The 20504-nt window shown below is 44.8% G+C and overlaps 1 protein-coding gene across 1 annotated transcript in view; it reads left to right on the top strand.

Moving 5' to 3' along the window:
* The window catches only part of fam135b (family with sequence similarity 135 member B), a 158328-nt gene that overhangs the window by 129892 nt on the left and 7932 nt on the right, over nucleotides 1–20504 (top strand). Inside the window, exons 9-18 of the mRNA XM_063185903.1 lie at nucleotides 458–507; nucleotides 2778–2933; nucleotides 3417–3490; nucleotides 4724–4878; nucleotides 5362–7702; nucleotides 8092–8258; nucleotides 13527–13618; nucleotides 14580–14677; nucleotides 18623–18774; nucleotides 19713–19823. Of these exons, the coding sequence (XP_063041973.1) occupies nucleotides 458–507; nucleotides 2778–2933; nucleotides 3417–3490; nucleotides 4724–4878; nucleotides 5362–7702; nucleotides 8092–8258; nucleotides 13527–13618; nucleotides 14580–14677; nucleotides 18623–18774; nucleotides 19713–19823 (3396 nt within the window). The remainder of the gene's footprint in view (nucleotides 1–457; nucleotides 508–2777; nucleotides 2934–3416; nucleotides 3491–4723; nucleotides 4879–5361; nucleotides 7703–8091; nucleotides 8259–13526; nucleotides 13619–14579; nucleotides 14678–18622; nucleotides 18775–19712; nucleotides 19824–20504) is intronic.

The raw sequence follows: 20504 nt of genomic DNA, 5'->3' as shown, positions 1-20504 counted from the left end.
GGGATGTGTTTTTGTTGCTCTCTCTCTGTCTCTCTCTCTCTCTCTGTCTCTCTCTCTCTCTCTCTCTCTCTCTCTCTCTCTCTCTCTCTCTCTCTCTCTCTCTCTCTCTCTCTCTCTCTGTCTCTCTCTCTCTCTCATACACAAGGTATTAAATACAATTCAGAGCTTAATGTCAAATGCTAGTGTAAAGGGTATCACTACAAGTATTAATGGGTATTTCATTGTTTTATTTCTTACTGTAGTACTGTAGACAACATATTGCCAATAGACAGTGACCTTGAGTTACCCTTCTGTGTCCATGTGCATTTGTGCTGTTTCTTGTTCCGCTGCAAAGGCATTAACCCTCAGATATACAGTACAGCATGTTTCTCTTTGATGCTCAGCTGCTTTACAGTTCAGTTTGGCCTCTAGCTGTTTGTTTTTTTCTGAATTTAATATGGTACATTTCCATTTACAGAGGACCTTCCCATTGAGGAGACGATGAATCAGCTGGCGATAGAATTGCAGGTTAGTGAGTGCCAGTGCCAGCACCACGTCTGTCTTCTGCATTCCTGTCTGAAACCATTTGGCATTTTTACACTCACGCTTCACAGACACTTGCTGTGTTTGTCATGTTTGCAGTCCCCTTTGACAAAGTGCAGGAAATCCGGTTTAGCTTTCAGACACACACACGCATGCAAACACACATACGCACACACGCATGCACGCACCTACGCAGAGACCCCCACACACACACACACACACATGGACATGCATTGCATACACATGCGCGCACATACACACACACACACACACACACACACACACACACACACACACACACACACACACACACACACACACACACACACACACACACACACACACGCATAATACACACACACACACACACACACACACACACACACACACACACACACACACACACACACACACACACACACACACACACACACACACACACACACACACACACACACACACACAGTTAAGAGCCATGGGACGTCGGATTACACAGGATCCCAGACAAATCCCTTTTGAAATCATGCAGTGCAAATTATGCATCTGAAGACGTCATTAACCTTATTTTAACAGGGGCTTAAGTTTCTCTCGCAAACTGTGTCGTATTTCACTGTGCGTATGCGATATAAAAAAGGGCAGTCTTTCTCTCACAGCGCATAAAACCAGCTGTAAATCTTTCTTTTTTATACGACAAGACACGACTGAACCATTAAAGAATACAAGCAGGCAGAGGGCACAGTGACACAGACAGACTCAAAAGAGGAGGAATAGTTTTGAAGCACTGACACGGTCCTCTAAAAAGAGAAGTGGATTCTCTGAAGACGCGTTAGAGACTTTGACCCATCACAGGAATGCATTAGCACCATTCGTGAGCACCTTTGGGAGGGAAAGCCCCTTTACAGCTGCTAGCATACCATACACACTCAGGGCCGCTGACAGCTTTGGCCGGGCCCAGGACAAAATTGTAGGAAAGGGCCCCCCCCCCCATCACTACTGTAAATACAATGTACTGATGAACTTGCAATGCAATGCAATGGAATGCAAGTAAACTTTGAATTCTGGGGCCCCACCTCTTCCTGGGCCCGGGACAACAGACCCCTTTGCCCCCACCCCCCGTTGTCTTCCCTGATACACTGCAAAGACGATAAATCCACGGAGAAATATAATAAACCCGTTTTCATTATGCTGTTTATGCAGCCGTGTGTCGGGGGAATATCTCACGTCTGCAACATCTTAAGTATTGTACTAAATCGCACATGGCACATATGGTTCCATTGCAGGCATTGGCTGCGGGTTATGTGTTTCTGTGCTTTATGGCTTTTTAATCTAGTGGTTTCATTATTTTGTAATCTTGTGGTGAGCTATAAAAAATAAAGTCTGCAACCCAGGCAACTTGTAGGGGCCGGGCTGAGCTTTGAAAAATGCTCAGTGATATGGTGTCGTATTTTATACCATGGCGACATTATTTGTCAGTCAGTGCTCTGCTAGTATATATTTGGTTGTTAGCTACATAAGACTATTGTCCCGTAGCTATAGTAGATATGTATTGCTACCATTGTATTGTAGGATCCGGATCCGGCAGGATAATAGGGTTTTTCACAGGATCCGGATCCGGTTCCAGGATCCAGGATCCGGTAGCCGAGGCTTTTCAGTCAAAATAGTTTGAGCCAACGTGATAAAAAGGGCCCACGTGTGCGAGTAGGCTATGTGTTTCAACCCTTTCGTAGGATCCGGTATCCGGTTCCAGATCCGGCAGGATCTTAAGCAGTGGATCCGGTATCCGGCAGGATCCTAAAAATCAGGATCCGGTGCATCTCTAATTGTAGGCATAGCATACTGTATAAACAGGATGAAACAAGGTCGCTCTATCATAGGTAAGCTAAGAATGGCCCCTGATACTGTATATTTGTTTTTGAATACTATTGTCCTTTCACAATAGTAGATATTCATTGCTATTGTTCTATTTTAGGTGCGACACATAAACAAGATGAATCAAAGCATCTCTGGTTTTGGTTTCCTGTAACAGGGACTGGCATCGTATGCTAAATAATACTGATCTTTGGGCGTGGTGTCTGTGTGTGTGTGTGTGTGTGTGTGTGTGTGTGTGTGTGTGCGTGTGCGTGCGTGCGTGCGTGCGTGCGTGCGTGCGTGCGTGCGTGTGTGCGTGCGTGCGTGCGTGTGTTTGCGTGCGTGCGTGCGTGCGTGCGTGCGTGCGTACGTGCGTGCGTGTGTGTGTGTGGCCGATGCTGCCTCAGCTCCAGGGAGGCCATGAGAAGGTGGGCGAGCAGATCAGTCGAGACCTGGCCCAACTGTGTGTCCACCTGGCCGCGCTCTGGGCCCAGTTCCTGGAGGCGGTGGTTCCCAACGCCCTGGTGCTGGCACAGCTGACGCAGGAGCACCACACGCTGCGGGTGAGTCTGTGGAGAGATAGAATAACAACAACAACGCGCGCGTGCGCACACACGCACGCACGCACACGCACGCAGATACACATACACACACACACACAAACACACAGACACCCACACCCACACCCACACACACACACACACTACAATACATATGTAAACATGCATGCACACAGCACACACCCATCAACATGTATGGAAATGTGCGTGTGCGCAAACACACACACTCCCATATAAGCACACACACACACATTCACACACACACACACACACACACACACACACACACACACACACACACACACACACACACACACACACACACACACACACACACACACACACACACACACACACACACACACACACACACATACACACACACACACACACACACACACTTGCATATAATGCCACGCATAAAAAAAACCTCTCTACAAAATGTGAACTCAAACTGAAGCTGTTCTGTGTGTGTGTGAAACGCAGGTCAGGCGTTTCTCTGAGGCCTACTTCTTCACTGAACACCCAAAGGAGTTGTCTCTCACCTTCCAAGAGGATCTGTAAGTCCCTCGCTACTCACTATACTGTAGCTTAGCCTGAGAGTGTGCCTCTTACACTGTCACATGTGCTGCATGTGAAACTCATGAAAACTGAAAAAATTAAGTCAGTTCACAAGTTCACAAGTTTACAAGTTTATTTATTTAAGAAAGGGACAGCATATGTTGCCAGCATTTAAGCAAAAATGCTAAATATACAAGATTTTAGAGGCTAATTTCCCTCTTTTGTCCCTTGACCACCAAGCTCTCGTTTCTCTTCATTTTAATATTAATCTTTCTTTCTTTTAATGTTAATCGGTGCCTGAAAAGTCGCTATATTGATAAGAGAAACAGGAGCTTGGTGAGCAGACTTTATTTTTCAGTTTTCATGTCACTTTGCTAGTCCTGGCTGCACCCACAACTTTTTTGAGACGGATGTGCGTGTTTGTTTTTCCTTCTTAAACTGTATGCGAAACTCAACAACAATACAATAGTTTGGTGACAAATTATATGTACTGTCTACTGTAAATGGAGTACTAAAATACAACAGTAACAATACGAAACCTTCCACTGCATTGAGTTCTGTAAGCAGCAACTGTTGTGTTTTACATATTTCAAGAGAGTTAATTTTCTTATATCGAGATGGGAGCCAGTAAGCAAATCTAGGACCTGTCAGCTCCAAAATACTTCCCCTGGGCATTTGCAGTGTGAATAAAAGATGTGTGGTTTTAATCAAACTGTTCTCATGGGGCAGTGGAACTTGAGAATTAAAAGTTCCGTAATGGTAAGCAAATCACATAAGTGTTACACTGGATTTAATTAAAGTAGAACACATTGTTTGTTGTTTCTGCTCAGCTAGCCTCTAATGTTTTGTGCATTTCAGTACTGATTCTCATTCCCTACAATTTAAATTGCATCTAGTTGATTCACGCTTGGTTGCAAAAATAAAACGTTGGATTCTTAAGAACACAGTCTCTGGAAGTGTGAACACTGTTCTGCACCTCTGATGAGTGTTTTCTGATGCTTGTTAGCTTGAAGCAAAATGATGTGAAGCTGTACGTTTGTAAGACCAGAACAAAATGTTAATCAGGAAATCAGACATAATATAATGCTTTTATAGTATTGAACTGAATACCTTAACTTTCAAAAGAAAGTTAAAAACTCTACTTGTGTATGTGGAAACCATGACATCTGAGCCAATAAAGCGTGATTATGTGAATAAAAACTTGCTCAACAAACAATGTTCTCTGTCTTTAGTATAAACAGACACAGCCAGGTGGCAGGGGACGTGCGGAGCTCGGACTACCTGACCAGGATGCCACCGTTGCCGGTAGAGTGTCTGGACATCGACGGGGACTGGAACAGCTTGCCCATCATCTTCGAAGACAGATATGTGGAGTGTCCAAGACTGGGTGAGTCGTGAGCATTGTGTTGAAAATTGCTTTTCGTTTTCCATTTAAGGACAACTTATCAGGGCATTCATTTACAAAGCACTTTAGACCTTACGTATGCACTTAAGGACTTCAAAGTAACACATATTACTTGTAGAGACCAGAGAGGGGGTCCGAGGCGCTCCGAAGTAAAGTTAAAAGTCCTTTATTTGTCTAAGTGGGACATCAAGCCAGTGCGTTTTGGTTGCGTGCAACCTTCTTCAGGGCTAATAATGCCTGCACCTGAAGTGTTTAAAGCCTACCCACAGACGCAACTCTACCTCTCTCTCTCAACACATATTACTGTTAAACAATTAGAAACTCCATACACAATCCGGCCGCAAAAAAACAGTAGTTTAAATTAACCCTTTCGGTTATCCAAATTCAGCTCAGTTTCACAAGTCAATTTTGCATGATGAACTCTGTCTCTACCATCAGCATTGCTAACAACGAGTCCCTTTGCAGAGTGGGAACCACAAGTGCCAACGCTGCATGATGCCAACACGCCTCCTCTATCCCCCACCGATCCTCCCGCCACCACGGCTGCCTACGGAGGTGCCAGCCTGGAAGAAGAAGAAGAACTGCAGGACGGCGACGGGGACGGGGACTCACCTGATGTGTCTGGGGAGCCGCCGTCAGGAAACGCAGACGGCAAAGAGGATTGCATGGACCTGCCCACCTACATTTCTCTAATTGGCCAGGAGACAGACGCTGAAGTGATTGAATCTTGTGAAGACTCCTGCGTGGCCCAGTCTGTCGGCGGACAGCCGACTGACCTGACCTGTGACGATACAACACTCGCATCGTCAACCTCACGCACTTCAAACGATCAGGATCGGGATAAGGCGGTGAGCGAGACGGAGAGGCATACAAAGCTGCAAAATAGTCCGGAATCAAGCCTTAGGTACATCAATGTCAGACCCACTGAACTGGACTCGCATAAAGGGGAGACGGTCCACATCATCCAGTCTCCGAAAACATGTTCAGACCCTGCACTAGAGACCACCGTCCTCCAAGATGGTGAAGACTCAAACTTGCATTCCTCACGGGGAGAGGACCCGAGAACCAAAGTAGACACAACGGAAATTGACCAATCGAGAGTGGATTTACAGGATGGGGATGAAAAGCCGAGTTTTCCTGAGCCAGACATGACGGACATTGGCAGCGACAAGGTTGAAGAAGGAGATGACAGCGATGCTGACACTCACCCTACCCTCTCCAGTAGCATGTATACAACGCAAGCCCTTCCCACCACCACCACCACCTCTCCTCAACATCCAGCAGACGCACGGCGGAGCGAGGACCGGCTCCACCTGGGGGGATCAAAGTTCATGAAGCGCTCCTCGTCCGTCATCTCCGACTCGGGCATCGAGAGCGAGCCAAGCTCTGTGGCCTGGTCGTCGGAGGCCCGCTTGGGCCGGGAAGGAAGCGGAGTTGGAGGAGGAGGAGGAGTAGGAACAGGAAGAGGAGGTGTCAGAGGAGGAGGAGGAGGAGGTGGTGGAAGTGAGGTGCTCCTGCTCCAGCAGGCTGGGGTCAGGGGTCATAGGTCGGGTCACCCGGGCAGCCTGGAGGGCCTGCAGACGGAGAGTCACGGCAGCCTGCCGAGCGGCACCCAAGCCTCCCTCACCTCCATCAGCTCGCTACCCTACGAGGAGGATGAGGAGAGACTACGGGAGGAGACACTAGGGGGCAGCAGCACGCTCACCAAGTCGGCGTCGGCACCGCACATCAGCAGTCCTGATGAGGAGGACCCAGAGGCCGTGAAGAAGAGTGACAACAACAGCAATGGTGTGGAGGACGAGGCAGAGATGGAGGGCAAGCGGGGGATGGATCGGAATGGAGGTGAAGAAGAGAGGAGAAGGGAGGAAGGAGTAAGCGAAGCGACAAGTGGAATAGAAACAGATGTGGAGAGTGAGCCAATTGGAAGAGGAGGAAGGTTGGAGCCCACAGGCTCAACCCGATGGCAGCAACCTGGTGAGGATCAGCTGGCTGGCGGTCAGGAAGGATGGGTATCAAACCCAGCATACACAGACGGAGGTGATCCTAAAGATAGCCATCTGAATCCTTGTGTCAACGGGGAGTCGCAAAGCCAGGTTGACATGAACGCAGCGTCAATGTTGAGCACTGTGCCCGAAGAGCTGATGTTCCAGCACTTCATGTCGGGCCAAGGGCGTGTGGAGAAAGCGCGAGTAGCTACGGAGGAGTCTTTGGATGATGACTGCTCTGAAAACACCAGCCTTTCCGACGGGGACCTAGAGCTCTGCGGGTGTGATGCTGAGGTTTGCGAGCACAAGGTGGATCTGGAAGTAGCGGCAGATGACATGAATGGCCCCAGGTTGTTCCCGCTGTTCTCGACAGAAGATCATGGTGTTGTAGATCAGCACTTGAATGCCATTGAAGCAGCAGCTGACGGCTTCTCAACCACACCTGACAACGCTACGCTAATGCCTGTTGACGTTGCAGAGATTGCAACCAATGAGAGGCACCGGTGTAGCGACCTCATAGGTCTGGCGTCCAATGATATGGAAGCCCAGCAGGCAGAGGCGGGACAAGGCTCCAAAGGCTCCTCCTCCGGGCTGTCCTTCATGAACAAGAAGGTTGTGGAGGTCGTCAACATGTCTGTCTCCTGCGCCCCGACCTGCCTTCCCTTCTCCTCTGTCCTCAGGGAGTCGCCCTCTATTGGTGGAATATCGTCACGGCAGGCCACATCTCCCATTACCCATCAGCCACTGGGTTCCTTCAGCATCCTGTCAACCAATTCGGCAACAGAGAGAGCAGATGAAGATGCCAATGAGAGGATGATCTTGTGAGTATTTTTTTTTGACTGTTAAAACCTCTAATTTGTATGAGCAAAAGTTCACAGTAGACATTTTCTTTATTTGTCTGTGCGACAGTCTTTCAGCCAGTGTAGTGCTATTCTAGCTTAGGCAGGAAATACTGTCTTCATTACACATACATTGACTGGATGTTTAGCTTCTTTCTTTTCAGAAAGTAAATAAAAGCATTACCACTACTTAATGAAAGCCTACATACCACATGACTCGGTAGTTTAACAATGTCTTAGTTCCAAGTTTCAGTGTTACAGTTACTGCCTTTATAAGGGAACATAACACTGTGTAATCATTAATAATCCTCTCCAAGTTTGATCTTTGTTGAAGTGCAACATGTTTGTTGTTGTATGTCTATGTATTAAAGTTTTTACAAGGCCAAAGAGGACCTGCTGAAAGAGCTGCACTTCCAGGCCACCCTGTACAGTGACCTCCCCAACCTGGCCTCCCACCTGCCCTACTTTCCCCCGGAAGAGGATGAGGAGGAATTTGACGATGGCATCCATCTTGTTGTGTGTGTCCATGGCCTTGATGGTAAGAGAAAGAAAACAATATTCATGTCTTTGAAGTGATGTGTTCATAATTTAAGTTACGTGCAGTAACTACACGCCACTATGTTGGTCAGTTAATGGGTTGGTCGGCTAGTCAGAAGCTGGTTTACTTTTTGGTTTGTTGCCCTTTTTGAAAACAGTTCATAAATTACAAATCATATCACCTGCCAGAGTCAGATTCCTTATACATACTGTATTGTATACTGGATGTGCACTTGGTCTTAAAGGCTGATTCTGACAATGATAAAGTGAATAGTAAATATGTAAAGTGATTACATATGCCGCTAAGTTAGTGAAAGTCAATGGATCCGTGTAGCATGCTACACGGATCCATTGACTTTCACTAGCTTAGCGACATGCTCCCTCTTTCAACTTGTCTTAAAGCAAGACAACGCTTAACATGAAAAATAAGATACTTTACCACCTTTATAAACCCCGGCCAACAATTTTAACTGTATTAAGCTCAAAAATAGTGACATACCCCTTTAAGTGAATAAAGTAAAGTGAATATAAGGTGCAATCAATAGTCAAACACACAAAACAAGTAGCCTACCAGATGCTAAACAGAGCAGAATTGGTTGAAAAAAGCATCTGAATTAAATTACATGAGTTTCCTCATAAGAATAACTACACTACTCTCCAAAAGAGTTGTCGCCTATCCATCTGTTTGGAATAACAGCTAATAACCTGACTTTCAATTAATCACTTGGCTTCAGAAGTCACTCATATGAAAGCTACAACCCTCCGGAATGAAAATGTATGTACACAAATAAATTTCATGCACCAAAGAAAGATTGACCCTTTATTGAACACAGACAGGGCAGATTTTCACAAGACAAAAGTTTTGTCGCCTATCGAACATAACATGAAAATGAGCAGATAAGTCACTTCAAAACACTTCAAACATGCAAATCGGGTGTCATACTTAATCACTGATTCACTCACACCTCTCCAGAAAATCAACTTTGGCCTTAGATGTATGTTTAGGGTTATTGTAATCATGGAAAGCAACACAATGAAAATCAATGGAGTTCAATGAGAGATGGTGACATATTTGCTATTCGTAGAGCAATACATTTTTAACTTCATGATGTAATCAATGATAAAAGCCCTCACACAAAAGCAGCATGCATGCAGCTCCACATAAGAGCTGTATCCCTCCCATGTTTGACTTTAGGCACCATGTATTTTTTCCAAATTCTTCACCTTTAACACCAAAGAAGTTTCTCCCACTGTCCTGTCTCAAAAAAGCCAGCCAAGAGTATGTCAGGCCTAATTCTGACAAAAATGAAGGCTAATGGGACTCATACTCATAAGTCAAGATCCCAAGATCAACCATTTTAGAACTGATTGCATCAAAACTATATGGTGTTGGATATGAAGAATATGAAAAAAGAGAAATGGTGCATAAAGTGAAACATGGTACGGATACAGCTCTTATGAGGAGCTGCATGCATGCTGCAGGTGTTTGAGGGCTTTTATCATTGATTAAATCATGAAGTTAAACATGTATTGCTCTACGAATAGCGAATATTTCACCATCTGTCATTGAACTCCATTGATTTTCATTGAGTTGCTTTCCATGATTGCAATGACCCTAAACATACACCTAAGGCCAAAGTTGATTTTCTGGAGAGGTGAGAGTGAATCAGTGATTAAGTATGACACCCGATCTGCGTGTTTGAAGTGTTTTGAAGTGACTTATCTGTTCATTTTCACATTATGTTCGATAGGCGACAAAACTTTTGTCTTGTGAAAATCTGCCCTGTCTGTGTTCAATAAAGGGTCAATCTTTCTTTGGTACATGAAATTTATTTTTGTACATACATTTTCATTCGGGAGGGTTGTAGCTTTCATGTGACTTCTGAAGCCAAGTGATTAATTGAAAGTCAGGTTATTAGCTGCTATTCCAAATAGATGGATAGGCGACAACTCTTTAGGAGAGTAGTGTATAACTTAACTTCTAAAAGTGTAATAAACCAAACATGTCTATGTGTTGATTATAGTACGTGTTACACATACATCACACTAGCCTGACTTGAGCCTTAGTGACAAAAACAAATAGGAACCTACTGTATATACATTTTTTGTAGGGCCTTACTGTTTTTACGGGGTGCACTATTTGTGCTGTAACATGCTAATTGTTTATGCTGTTGTGACAAATGCGTGCTTACTCAGAACAAATCTAATTCCATTATTCCCATTGTGTGTGATCAATTATTCACAGAGCAACGGCACACAAATGATAGCAGTAACTAATTACGACCCCAATATGGGCGACTCTTTGTTATTAATGGGTGCATTCATGAGTAATGGGTTCACTCGTAGGTAATTAAGTTTTTTGTTCTCTCCAGCAACAGTAAGCAGATTGAATGAGAACTGTATTTGACCTCATTCTGTTAAGTGCTGAATGGCTTACTTTTTTTTTTTTTTGCTTTGTATTGGTTTTCAATACCGCAGCTATCCTGAGGCAAGGATTTGCATGTAATACCTACAAATAGAAGTGTGTCGGACCAAATTCCCGAAACAACTTTAGAAAGTAGACAAATACTCAGAGGTCCACATCACTAATGGCTTGTAATGAATTAGAGGGTGGACTGTGTCACTCTACTTAAGACAAAATAATCAGACCTATTTACACATACTACCATTCAAACGTGTTACAGAGCAAAATAGTCTGGCCCATTAGTTATCTAACTGAGAGACGGTTTTAGCCAGGCCACGCCCTCCTGGTCATGACAGGAGCGATACAAATTGTTTTTGAGCTCCGGAGAAATTGGGAACTACACACACTCTGTCGTGAAGCGATCAACTTTGACCAGCTCTACGGTCCCTGGGTAGAGGTGTGTCCAAGGCACTGACGTCAGTGGTGTAGTCTACATAGAACGCAGGTGTGCAGATTATACCCACTTCTAAATTTTAGGGGCTTCAGTATACCCACTTAAAATTGATTGATCCATTATTTAGAATAGCATAAATATATACAGTATACCCACTTCAAAAAAAGCTCTAATAAACAGTATACCCACTTCAAAAAAGTAGACTACACCACTGACTGACGTGGTTAAAGCAGTGATGTTCTGTTCGGACTAAGAAAACGTTTGGTTTAAACTTCAGCACAGCCTTTTCTTTTCTGGCCTCGACCAGTAGCAAACCGAGGGAGGTGGGTTGACCAGGCCGTTTGGAAAAAAGTTGTTTGTTATCTTCTTGGTCACTCAGACCAACATCTCGGTACGAGATTTGAAAGTCAATGATAATCAGGCAAGGAAGGTTTAAGAAGACTTAAATGTGACATAATATTGCAATGCTGGTCCCTCTGGGGTTTAACATGCATCTGACTATTGACTGGTTTAACCCATTGTGTCCTGGAGTGACATATACGCTGCATTAGGGTTCTTGAGATTTGAGCTGATTTATTAAAAATGTGGGTATGTTAGAGCTCAATGAACACATTATAATGCAAAATGAAGGTTCTATCTTAAAATATGCAACTTATTTCATGTTTTTATGTGCTTCGGAGCCTGAGATATTTAGGTTTTAATAGGGAAAGGGCACAAAAAGGGCTTAGGCTAAAATGGGTTAAAGACCTTGGCCTGAAATTAGAAAAAGACACCACATCCAGGTCGCTCTTTCACCCTTTCCTGAATAGCAAAACAACTCTCTCCCTTTACAATCTCACCATATATCCTGTCCTATTTACAAGTTAGGCATATGCCAGTGAGAGCATGTGGTGTACCTTTCTCATAGCAACAGCAACTAAACCAGTTCCTGGTCACTGTACAAATCGACATTTTGCAAATCCACTTACGGTCTGCAGGTGGTGCCAAAGGGCTTATATTTGTTCCTGATCTGCTTATTTCATTTGACATAGAGAGTAGGGGGTGGGGAACCTTTTTCATTTGAGGGGCCACTTCAAATTACTCCAAGGGCCGTAAAAGTCCTCCGAGGGCCGTATTATGAACACAAACCAGGATTTACCCCTGCACTTTAGGCCTATATTGAAGGCAGGCACCTTTAAAACAGACCCCACCTTCTCTAGGTCCCCCGAATATAACTTATTTTTATTGCAAATGTAATTTCTAAGATTCCTTTACAAAATATGTCATATTTCATGTGAAGCTGCATAACATTAGAATTGTCTCGGGGGCCGGATAAAACGGCCTCAAGGGCCACAAACGGCCCTTCAGACATAGGTTCCCCACCCCTGACATAGAGAGTAGGTCTACTACTGGGGGAAAAAGACAGCCGAGACAGTTGCAGCAAATACTACACAGTATGTTCAAATGATTTTGAAGTTATTATGCCGACATCAATTGGAACCAATACCTCAGGCTTCCTAGCCTATTGGACCAGAGTGTTTTGCACTTTGTGCAAGAAGTTGAGACATTTTCAATAGGGCCTATATTTACTGTGTAGTGGGTGGGCACTTTGCTTGAACTTTAAAAGCTATTGCCTTCTTGTTTATCAAATTTAGTGCAGGAAACTGAAACCTTTGCAGACTTCCCTTATGGCGCATTGTAGCTAAAATACAATATTGGACGGAGGCCTACAGTGCTGATACTCAAGCAAGGTAGACCCACACCAGACAGTTTATTTCTAATAATATGCTGGAAAAATACCCCTATACTGTGCTTCACCTGACCTACTCCGCATTTTCCAATTGGTTTGTGTCACTGCGTTCTTTGTATTTGGCATAAACATGAAATGAAGTCTACATACGTACTTACTTACAGTACGGTACTTACTTATTGGCTTGCATGTTTACAGCTTACAGTACATGCAATGTGTGCATAGACGTCTGTAAGTTTCTAATGAAACCCTGATGGCAGACTGTGTAACCGCCGTCAGGGGTGTTATACAGGAGGGTAAAGTGTGACTGAGTCACCAGGGTCCTATGTATATATATAGGGGGCCCACACACAGTCCGATTTATGCAAATATATGGGGGTAGGGGAGCCTGGAGCTGATTGTACATAGGGCCCAGAATTTGCTGCTACTACGCCCCTGCTAACCACCAGTGTTGCCAGATTGGGCTGTTTTCCGCCCAATTGGGCTGCTTGGGATGGCCGTGTGCGGGTAAAAATGGCATTTAGCAGAAAAGCCCGCCCAATTTCTGCCATAGAAATCAATAGAATTGGGCCGGATTTTGTGCTTCTAGGCGGGTTTTGAGCATGTTTTGGACTGGAAATCATCAGCCTCATCTGGCAACCCTGGTAACCAAAACCTCTGACACCTGTTCCCCGCCCTCTAGGCAACAGTGCAGACCTGCGGCTGGTGAAGACCTTCATAGAGTTGGGCTTACCTGGATCCAGACTGGATTTCCTTATGTCAGAGCGGAACCAGGTACGTACAGGAGATAATGATATGAAGGTTAATGTTACTGTAGAGAAAATTTACAGTGAAGGGGAGTAGAGTTGCTCCGCCGGGACTTGAACCCAGAGCTCCTAGGCCAGGGGTGTCAAACTCATTTTGGTCCGGGGGCCGCATGCAACCCATGTGGACCTCAAGCGGGCCGTATTAGTAACATCGCAAAAAAAACTTAAAGCAGAGGATTAGTTTTCAGTACTATCGCGTTATCTTTTCAGCATGTTTTAAAAGTGTGTTGAATACGTAGAAAGTAATGCAATACTGAATCCTTTGCAAAATTTCATTGATTTCATTCATTCATTGCCCACAGCTAAACATATAAATCAAATGCTTTTGAACAAATTTTCCAATGATCATGTTATTGTTTTTATTTGCAATGCAGCATAACACATGGAAGGCGAAGGGGGGCAGTGACATTTCTCAAAACTATAGGGAGCACAATATGGAGTCATACACACACAAAAAACAGTCAGCACATTCTAGACACAACACATATGATGGCACACATTTGCAACAGTAGTGGGAGTAGAGTTGTCGGTAACACTTTATTTCAGTGTTACATCTTTTAGCACTAATACATACAATGTTAATGCTTCCATAAGTAACTTGTAAGGCATGTACTAAGCAAAAGCCAAGGCCTACTAGGGCCTTACGAAGGTTAAATTGGTAATAAATCCTTTATTGTGCATGAACAAGACATTTGCAAATACACGCCTAACAAATGTTTGATTTTGCTTAGTACAGGCCTTACAAGTTACTTATGCAGGCACATTGTATGTATTAGTGCTAATAGATGTAACACTAAAATAAAGTGTTTCCGAGTTGTCCAATTTTGAACAGGTTCGAGACTGGCTCTGGGCTGCACATAAAACACATAGTATACAATCCTCCTCAAGTTGCCGCAGATGGCTGATGTGACACTTGTTTGCTTTTCCAGACGGACACGTTTGCCGACTTTGACACCATGACAGACAGGCTGTTGGACGAGATCATTCAGCACATTCAGCTTTACAACCTCACCATCAACCGGATCAGGTAGGCCTTCAAGATGAAATAACAGTCCAAAACAGATTCGTAACGCAATGCCACGTCTCAATCCATTTGCAGCTTTTGAAGACTTTTCTCGCCTCCTCTTTCATGTCTCATGAGTGCTTTCGCCCCCCGACTTAGAAGTTTCTATTTCTTGCAGCAAGGTCAGGCAAGGTTGGGTGAAATGAATCGCAACAAAAATCTGTGTGCCACCATCCTCTGAGTCTGACTTGTCCATCAATTCTTACAGCTTTCACCGTCAATCTGTCACGCCCGTAATCACACCACTGGACAGGCCCCATAACACAGACATCCTAACAGTCCCCCACACCAACCATCAGTCTTTTTATCCTTCCATTCAGTCAAAACAAAATTACACCCTATCGCCACCAAGAAAACCAATAAGAAATAAATCATACCAAAGAGAATAGCGTGACACTATTGCCACTGTTCTCTGTCGTCACTTGTAAGCATTTACGATATGTGATCCCAGGGCCACTGACCCCTTTGTATCCCTATGTCGGTGGTTCCCAACCTTTTTCCTAGGGGACCCATGTTTTTACTATTTTAAGCTTTGGTGACCCAACCACGCGAGCGCCCGCACGAGACGGAGTCACAAGATGCCCTCCGTTTCCTGCGATAACTTATTTTAGTTATTTTATTCCTCAATTCGTCTTTGGTCAAATATAGAATAAATGTTTAATGTAGCACTTACAATTTGTTGCGTCCATGCATTTATTAGTTAAATGCTTTGTCTTTTATTCAACATGGGCTATATATATTTAAAACGAAACCCCTTAAAATCAAGAGGGCTCCGCGACCCCCGTTGGATCTTTGGCGACCCATAAGGGGGGTCCCAGCCCATAGGTTGGGAACCACTGCCCTATGTGATACTACTTCTCATATTCCATGATTTTTCAAGGACGCAAGGATACAAGGATGTTTAATTTATTTGTCACATACATACAGTACACAGACACTTTCGTGTTGCATGCACTGAAATGAATGGCCGGTGCAAAACCAGTGTGCAGAAGAAAAGTGTGTGTGTGTGTGTGTGTGTGTGTGTGTGTGTGTGTGCGCGTGTGTGTGCGCGTGTGTGTGTGTGTGTGTGCATGCGTGCGTGCGTGTTTGTGTGTGTGTGTGTGTGTGTGTGTGCATGCGTGCGTGCATGTTTGTGTGTGTGTGTGTGTGTGAGTGTGTGTGTGTGTTTTGCATAAGGTCATTCATAAGCGCACGGAAAACTTACAGCATAAAACCGTATGATTCAGTTTAGTGATGCATTTTCAGTATTGTTTGTGGGATTTGTGAGAGCAGACAAAGAAGAAGCACATAGGTTGAATGTTTCAAGACCATCTTGGCCTGTTCAAGGAAGCACATACAGTATACAACACACTTTAATACATGTGCATGTTGCATTAGAACAGAGTGAACATTCTATCTGTACTGTACTGTGGTATACAACTAGCACATAATCAGCTTCTTTCATACAGTTTCCTATTGTTGTGCAGGAAAACACAGATACTGTAGAGGCCAAGTATAAACTCCCTAGATGAAAGAACAAAGACCCAAAAAACTCTGTAGGATCCTTAAAGTCTTTTATCGGTCTATTGTAAAGCAGTCACAAGTAGCATCCACCCACAGAAGCGCTTCTAGGTCACAGCTAGATTTATGAGTCCCCAGAAACACCCCTAATACCCAATTTCCAACTGTCACACACTCATACACACACCATTGCCATTGTCTTTCGGCAGTTCATGTAGTGTATCTCCCGTGTGCAGTTATACAGCAGCATCAGCTAAAAACAACTGCATGTTTACCACCAGAATACAGTTCAAATGTGCTGCAGTACGGTGTGGTGGAGTGTTTATATGCTGACCGTGTTTATGGCTTATAGTCTTTAAGCCCTTAAGGGATTACTTGCTGATGGGTTTCCCAGAGAGTTCGTCTGCTTTATCAGAGGTGGTGGGGGGGGGGGGCAGAGGGGGGGGGGGGGGGGGGGGGGGGGGGGGGTGGGGGGGGGGGGGGGGGGGGGGGGGGGGGGGGGGGGGGGGGGGGGGGGGGGGGGGGGGGGGGGGGGGGGGGGGGGGGGGGGGGGGGGGGGCATTGAAAATTCATAAACACGGGCAAATTCTTGCAGTCTTGTAGGCACTTCCATGTCTGTTTTTGTGCTGATGGTGACTGTGGTTCAGTAATAGAAGCAAGCCGTCCTGTATTGTAATGAATAAGAAGTAGGGGGGCTAAGTCAGTTACTTTTTTGATGACTTTTTATGAAACAAGAGGGTTTTTTTTACTTCTAGTATTATTAGAGAAGAGTAGAATAGAGTTAAGTCTTTGATGCCAAAGGAAATGAAAGTGTACAGTATATGCATCACATACAGAATCACACATTTCAACAAATGAAGGGTTTATTTGCAAAACAGTGTATCTCCATTTTTTGACTTTCGCATTTTATTATTGCAAATGACTGTTCAGAGGTCCCAACCTATGTGTGAATTCTTACCATTCAAATATTTTGAGAACATACTTTTTTAACCTGTAAAAAATGCAATTTGCAATGCAATTCAATGGAATTCCCAATGCAAAAATGTAAATTTCCCAACATTCTACAAAATGGAGATACACCGTTTTGCAAATAAACCCTTCAAATGTTCATACATGCTTTTCAGATGTTAATAAGGGCACAGAGGTATATACAGTACAAACATATTCTCCTCAGTCGTGTGATCCCTTTACAAAAGAGAGGGGCTTTCTCATTCGAGGGGCCACTTCAAATTGTATAAAGTCCACCAAGGGCGGTACTATGAACACAAACCAGGATTTCCCCCTGGACTCTTGGCCTAAATTGGAGGCTGCCACCTTAGCGACAGACCCCACCTTCACTAGCCTGGTTCTCCATCTGCGTGAGAACCAGGTTACACCTTCACTAGGTCCCTTGAAAATATACTGTTATTGTAATGCAAATCTAATTTCTAAGATTACTTTACAAAACGTGTCATATTTTATGTGAAGCTGCATAACATTAAACTCATATCGGGGGCTGGAAAAGGTGGGTTCCCCACCCATGCTTTACAAAATCTGACAGAGCCTGACATGACCAAGCTTTGTCAGTAGGTGGCAGCATTGTAAAATGATATGTCGTCAGCGGAGTGTTTTAACTTACACCACTGAAATAGGACCCACTGCCGCTGCCACCAGACAACCACAAAATCGACAAGAAATCATCATAAAGTACTTTATATAAACTACAGGTAGAGTAGGTGTGTTTTATTGGGATCAGAGTATTATGAACAGAGAGAGAGAGGTGGTGGTGGTGTGGGGGGTGCATGTGTGTGTGCTCTTCAGGGGGAAAATATGAAAAAGTGCAGATCTATAGAAGACTCTATACACTGTTCATTTAGCTAACGTGGCTAACGAGCTGTGACTTATTTTAAAGCTAAACGGAAACTTTCTCAAAGTCTGTTCGTCTTCAAACTTATGAAGGACAAGACTCTGGGGAATAGAGTTGCGGTGGAGCACACATCTGTTGTCAACACATCAGCAGTTGCGATGTCTCATTAGAATATTAAGGCAGTCTTAGAGAAACTTCACAAAGTCTATACTTCACAAAGTATTTGACAGTGATGTAAAATGATAGTGCTTAAAACCATGAGATCATTTAACGTGCGGAAATAGAAGAGCTGTCATTTACTTACATAAACGCATGATACACACAGACAGATTCACTCCTATAAAGACAGACAGGCACACACACACAGACACACACACGCGCGAGCGCACGCACACACACACACACACACACACGCACGCACGCACGCACGCACGCACGCACGCACGCACGCACGCACGCACGCACGCACGCACGCACGCACACACGCACACACACACGCACACACACACGCACACACACACACACACACTCTTGTCCTCACTCTGGTCCTCTTGTCATTGCAGTTTCATTGGGCACTCCCTGGGCAATGTGATTATCCGCTCGGTTCTGACCCGACCTCGGTTCCGATGCTACCTATGCAAACTGCACACCTTCCTCTCCCTGTCCGGACCACACCTAGGAACGCTTTACAACAACAGCACTCTCGTCAGCACAGGTAATGGAATTGTGCATGCACGTACGCACACACGAATGCACAAAATGACATACTCTGTTTGTCTCTCTCTGTCTTTCGCTCTCTCTCTCTCTCTCTCTCTCTCTCTCTCTCTCTCTCTCTCTCTCTCTCTCTCTCTCTCTCTCTCTCTCTCTCTTCAGGTATACATTTTTTGCTGTGTTCATTCCACACATAGACAGTTGAAATGAGTACATATCTTGTTGGCCCTACTCTCTGTGGTTAAATGTTGTTGAATTGATTCTGCAATATTCACTTTGTAGACAACAGTAGCACGCTCCTCAGCGTAAGCTTTTCAACTTGACCTCATCAACCTTTGGCCTTTCACCTTTTTGCACCCCCCCCACACACACACACACACACACACATGCAAACATGCATGCACATGCATATTCACGTGCAAACACTCACACGGAAACACACACATACATTACACACCACACACGACACACCACACAAGCACTGACCCCTGCTGACATCTGACCTTTGGCCTCACGTTTGACCCCCTTGACATGCCTCCCCATGCCCTGCAACCCCCATCTTGGGTCACTCGTCCAGACAAGTCGACCAGTGACCTAGAATTAATTGTTCAGCTTTAAGAGAGATTGCCATGAGATGGATTGTGTTCTCTGAGTGTGAAATTGTGCTTTTGATTACTATCGGCATAATCCTCCAAAGGGTGGACACAGAAAATGTGCCTCTTAAGTTTTTTTTGTTACGAGATAATGTTTAGATAAATAATTGCAAGACTGCTGATGAGAATGAGAATGAGGTTTTCTAAAGACAGGCTGTCATCTCTGTTCGGCACTGTATAAAGTGAGAGACCGACTAATAACATTGCTTTGCGTTGACATATTGATGTGTAATTTTGTGTGTGTGTGTGTGTGTGTGCGTGTGTGTGTGTGTGTTGTGTTACGTTACAGGCCTGTGGCTGATGCAGAAGCTGAAGAAGTCCGGCTCCTTGCTCCAGCTCACCTTCCGAGACCACACGGACCCACGCAAGACCTTTCTCTACTCGCTCAGCCAGAAACCAGGTGCGTGCGTGTGCAGGGGAGGAGCGATAGGGAGGGCGAGCAGGGCGCTTGCCCCTGGGCCCAGGGCCCTCCCGTGTTGCTGGTGGGGGCCCTATTGTGAGCTTGGCAAGCTGTATAGGGGGCCCGATAAGTGTCTTGCCCTGGGGCCCAGTGTGCAATTTTTCCGCCACTGTGAGTGTGCGCGCATGCGTGCGTGCATGCGCGCGTGCGTGTGTGCGTACATGAGGTCGTGCGTGCGTGCGTCTGTCTGTCTGTCTGTCTGTCTGTCTGTCTGCGTCTGCGTCTGTGTCTGTATCTGTGTCTGTGTCTGTGTCTGTGTCTGTATCTGTATCTGTGTCTGCATGTCTGCATGTAGTATGTGCAGTGTATGTGTATCTTCTGTGACAGAAAGGAGCAGTGTGACAGGAGAAGTGAAGACAGTGGTAGAGACAGAGTTGCCAGCGGTGGGAGAAAAACAGATCACAACAACACCAAGGAGAATAAGAAAAAGATATCAGACACAGCAGACTCTGCATAGATGATGAGTAAGACAACGGCATCAGTGGGCTGCTGCTGGGTTCTAGCACTGTTGAAAGGAGAGAGAGAGAGAGAGAGAGAGAGAGAGAGAGAGAGAGAGAGAGAGAGAGAGAGAGAGAGAGAGAGAGAGAGAGATAATGACGAAAAGGAAATGGATTTTGAGAG

Source organism: Engraulis encrasicolus, chromosome 20 (assembly GCF_034702125.1).
Source record: "Engraulis encrasicolus isolate BLACKSEA-1 chromosome 20, IST_EnEncr_1.0, whole genome shotgun sequence".
Taxonomy (NCBI): Eukaryota; Metazoa; Chordata; class Actinopteri; order Clupeiformes; family Engraulidae; genus Engraulis; species Engraulis encrasicolus.
This window is presented reverse-complemented; position numbering and strand designations above follow the sequence as displayed.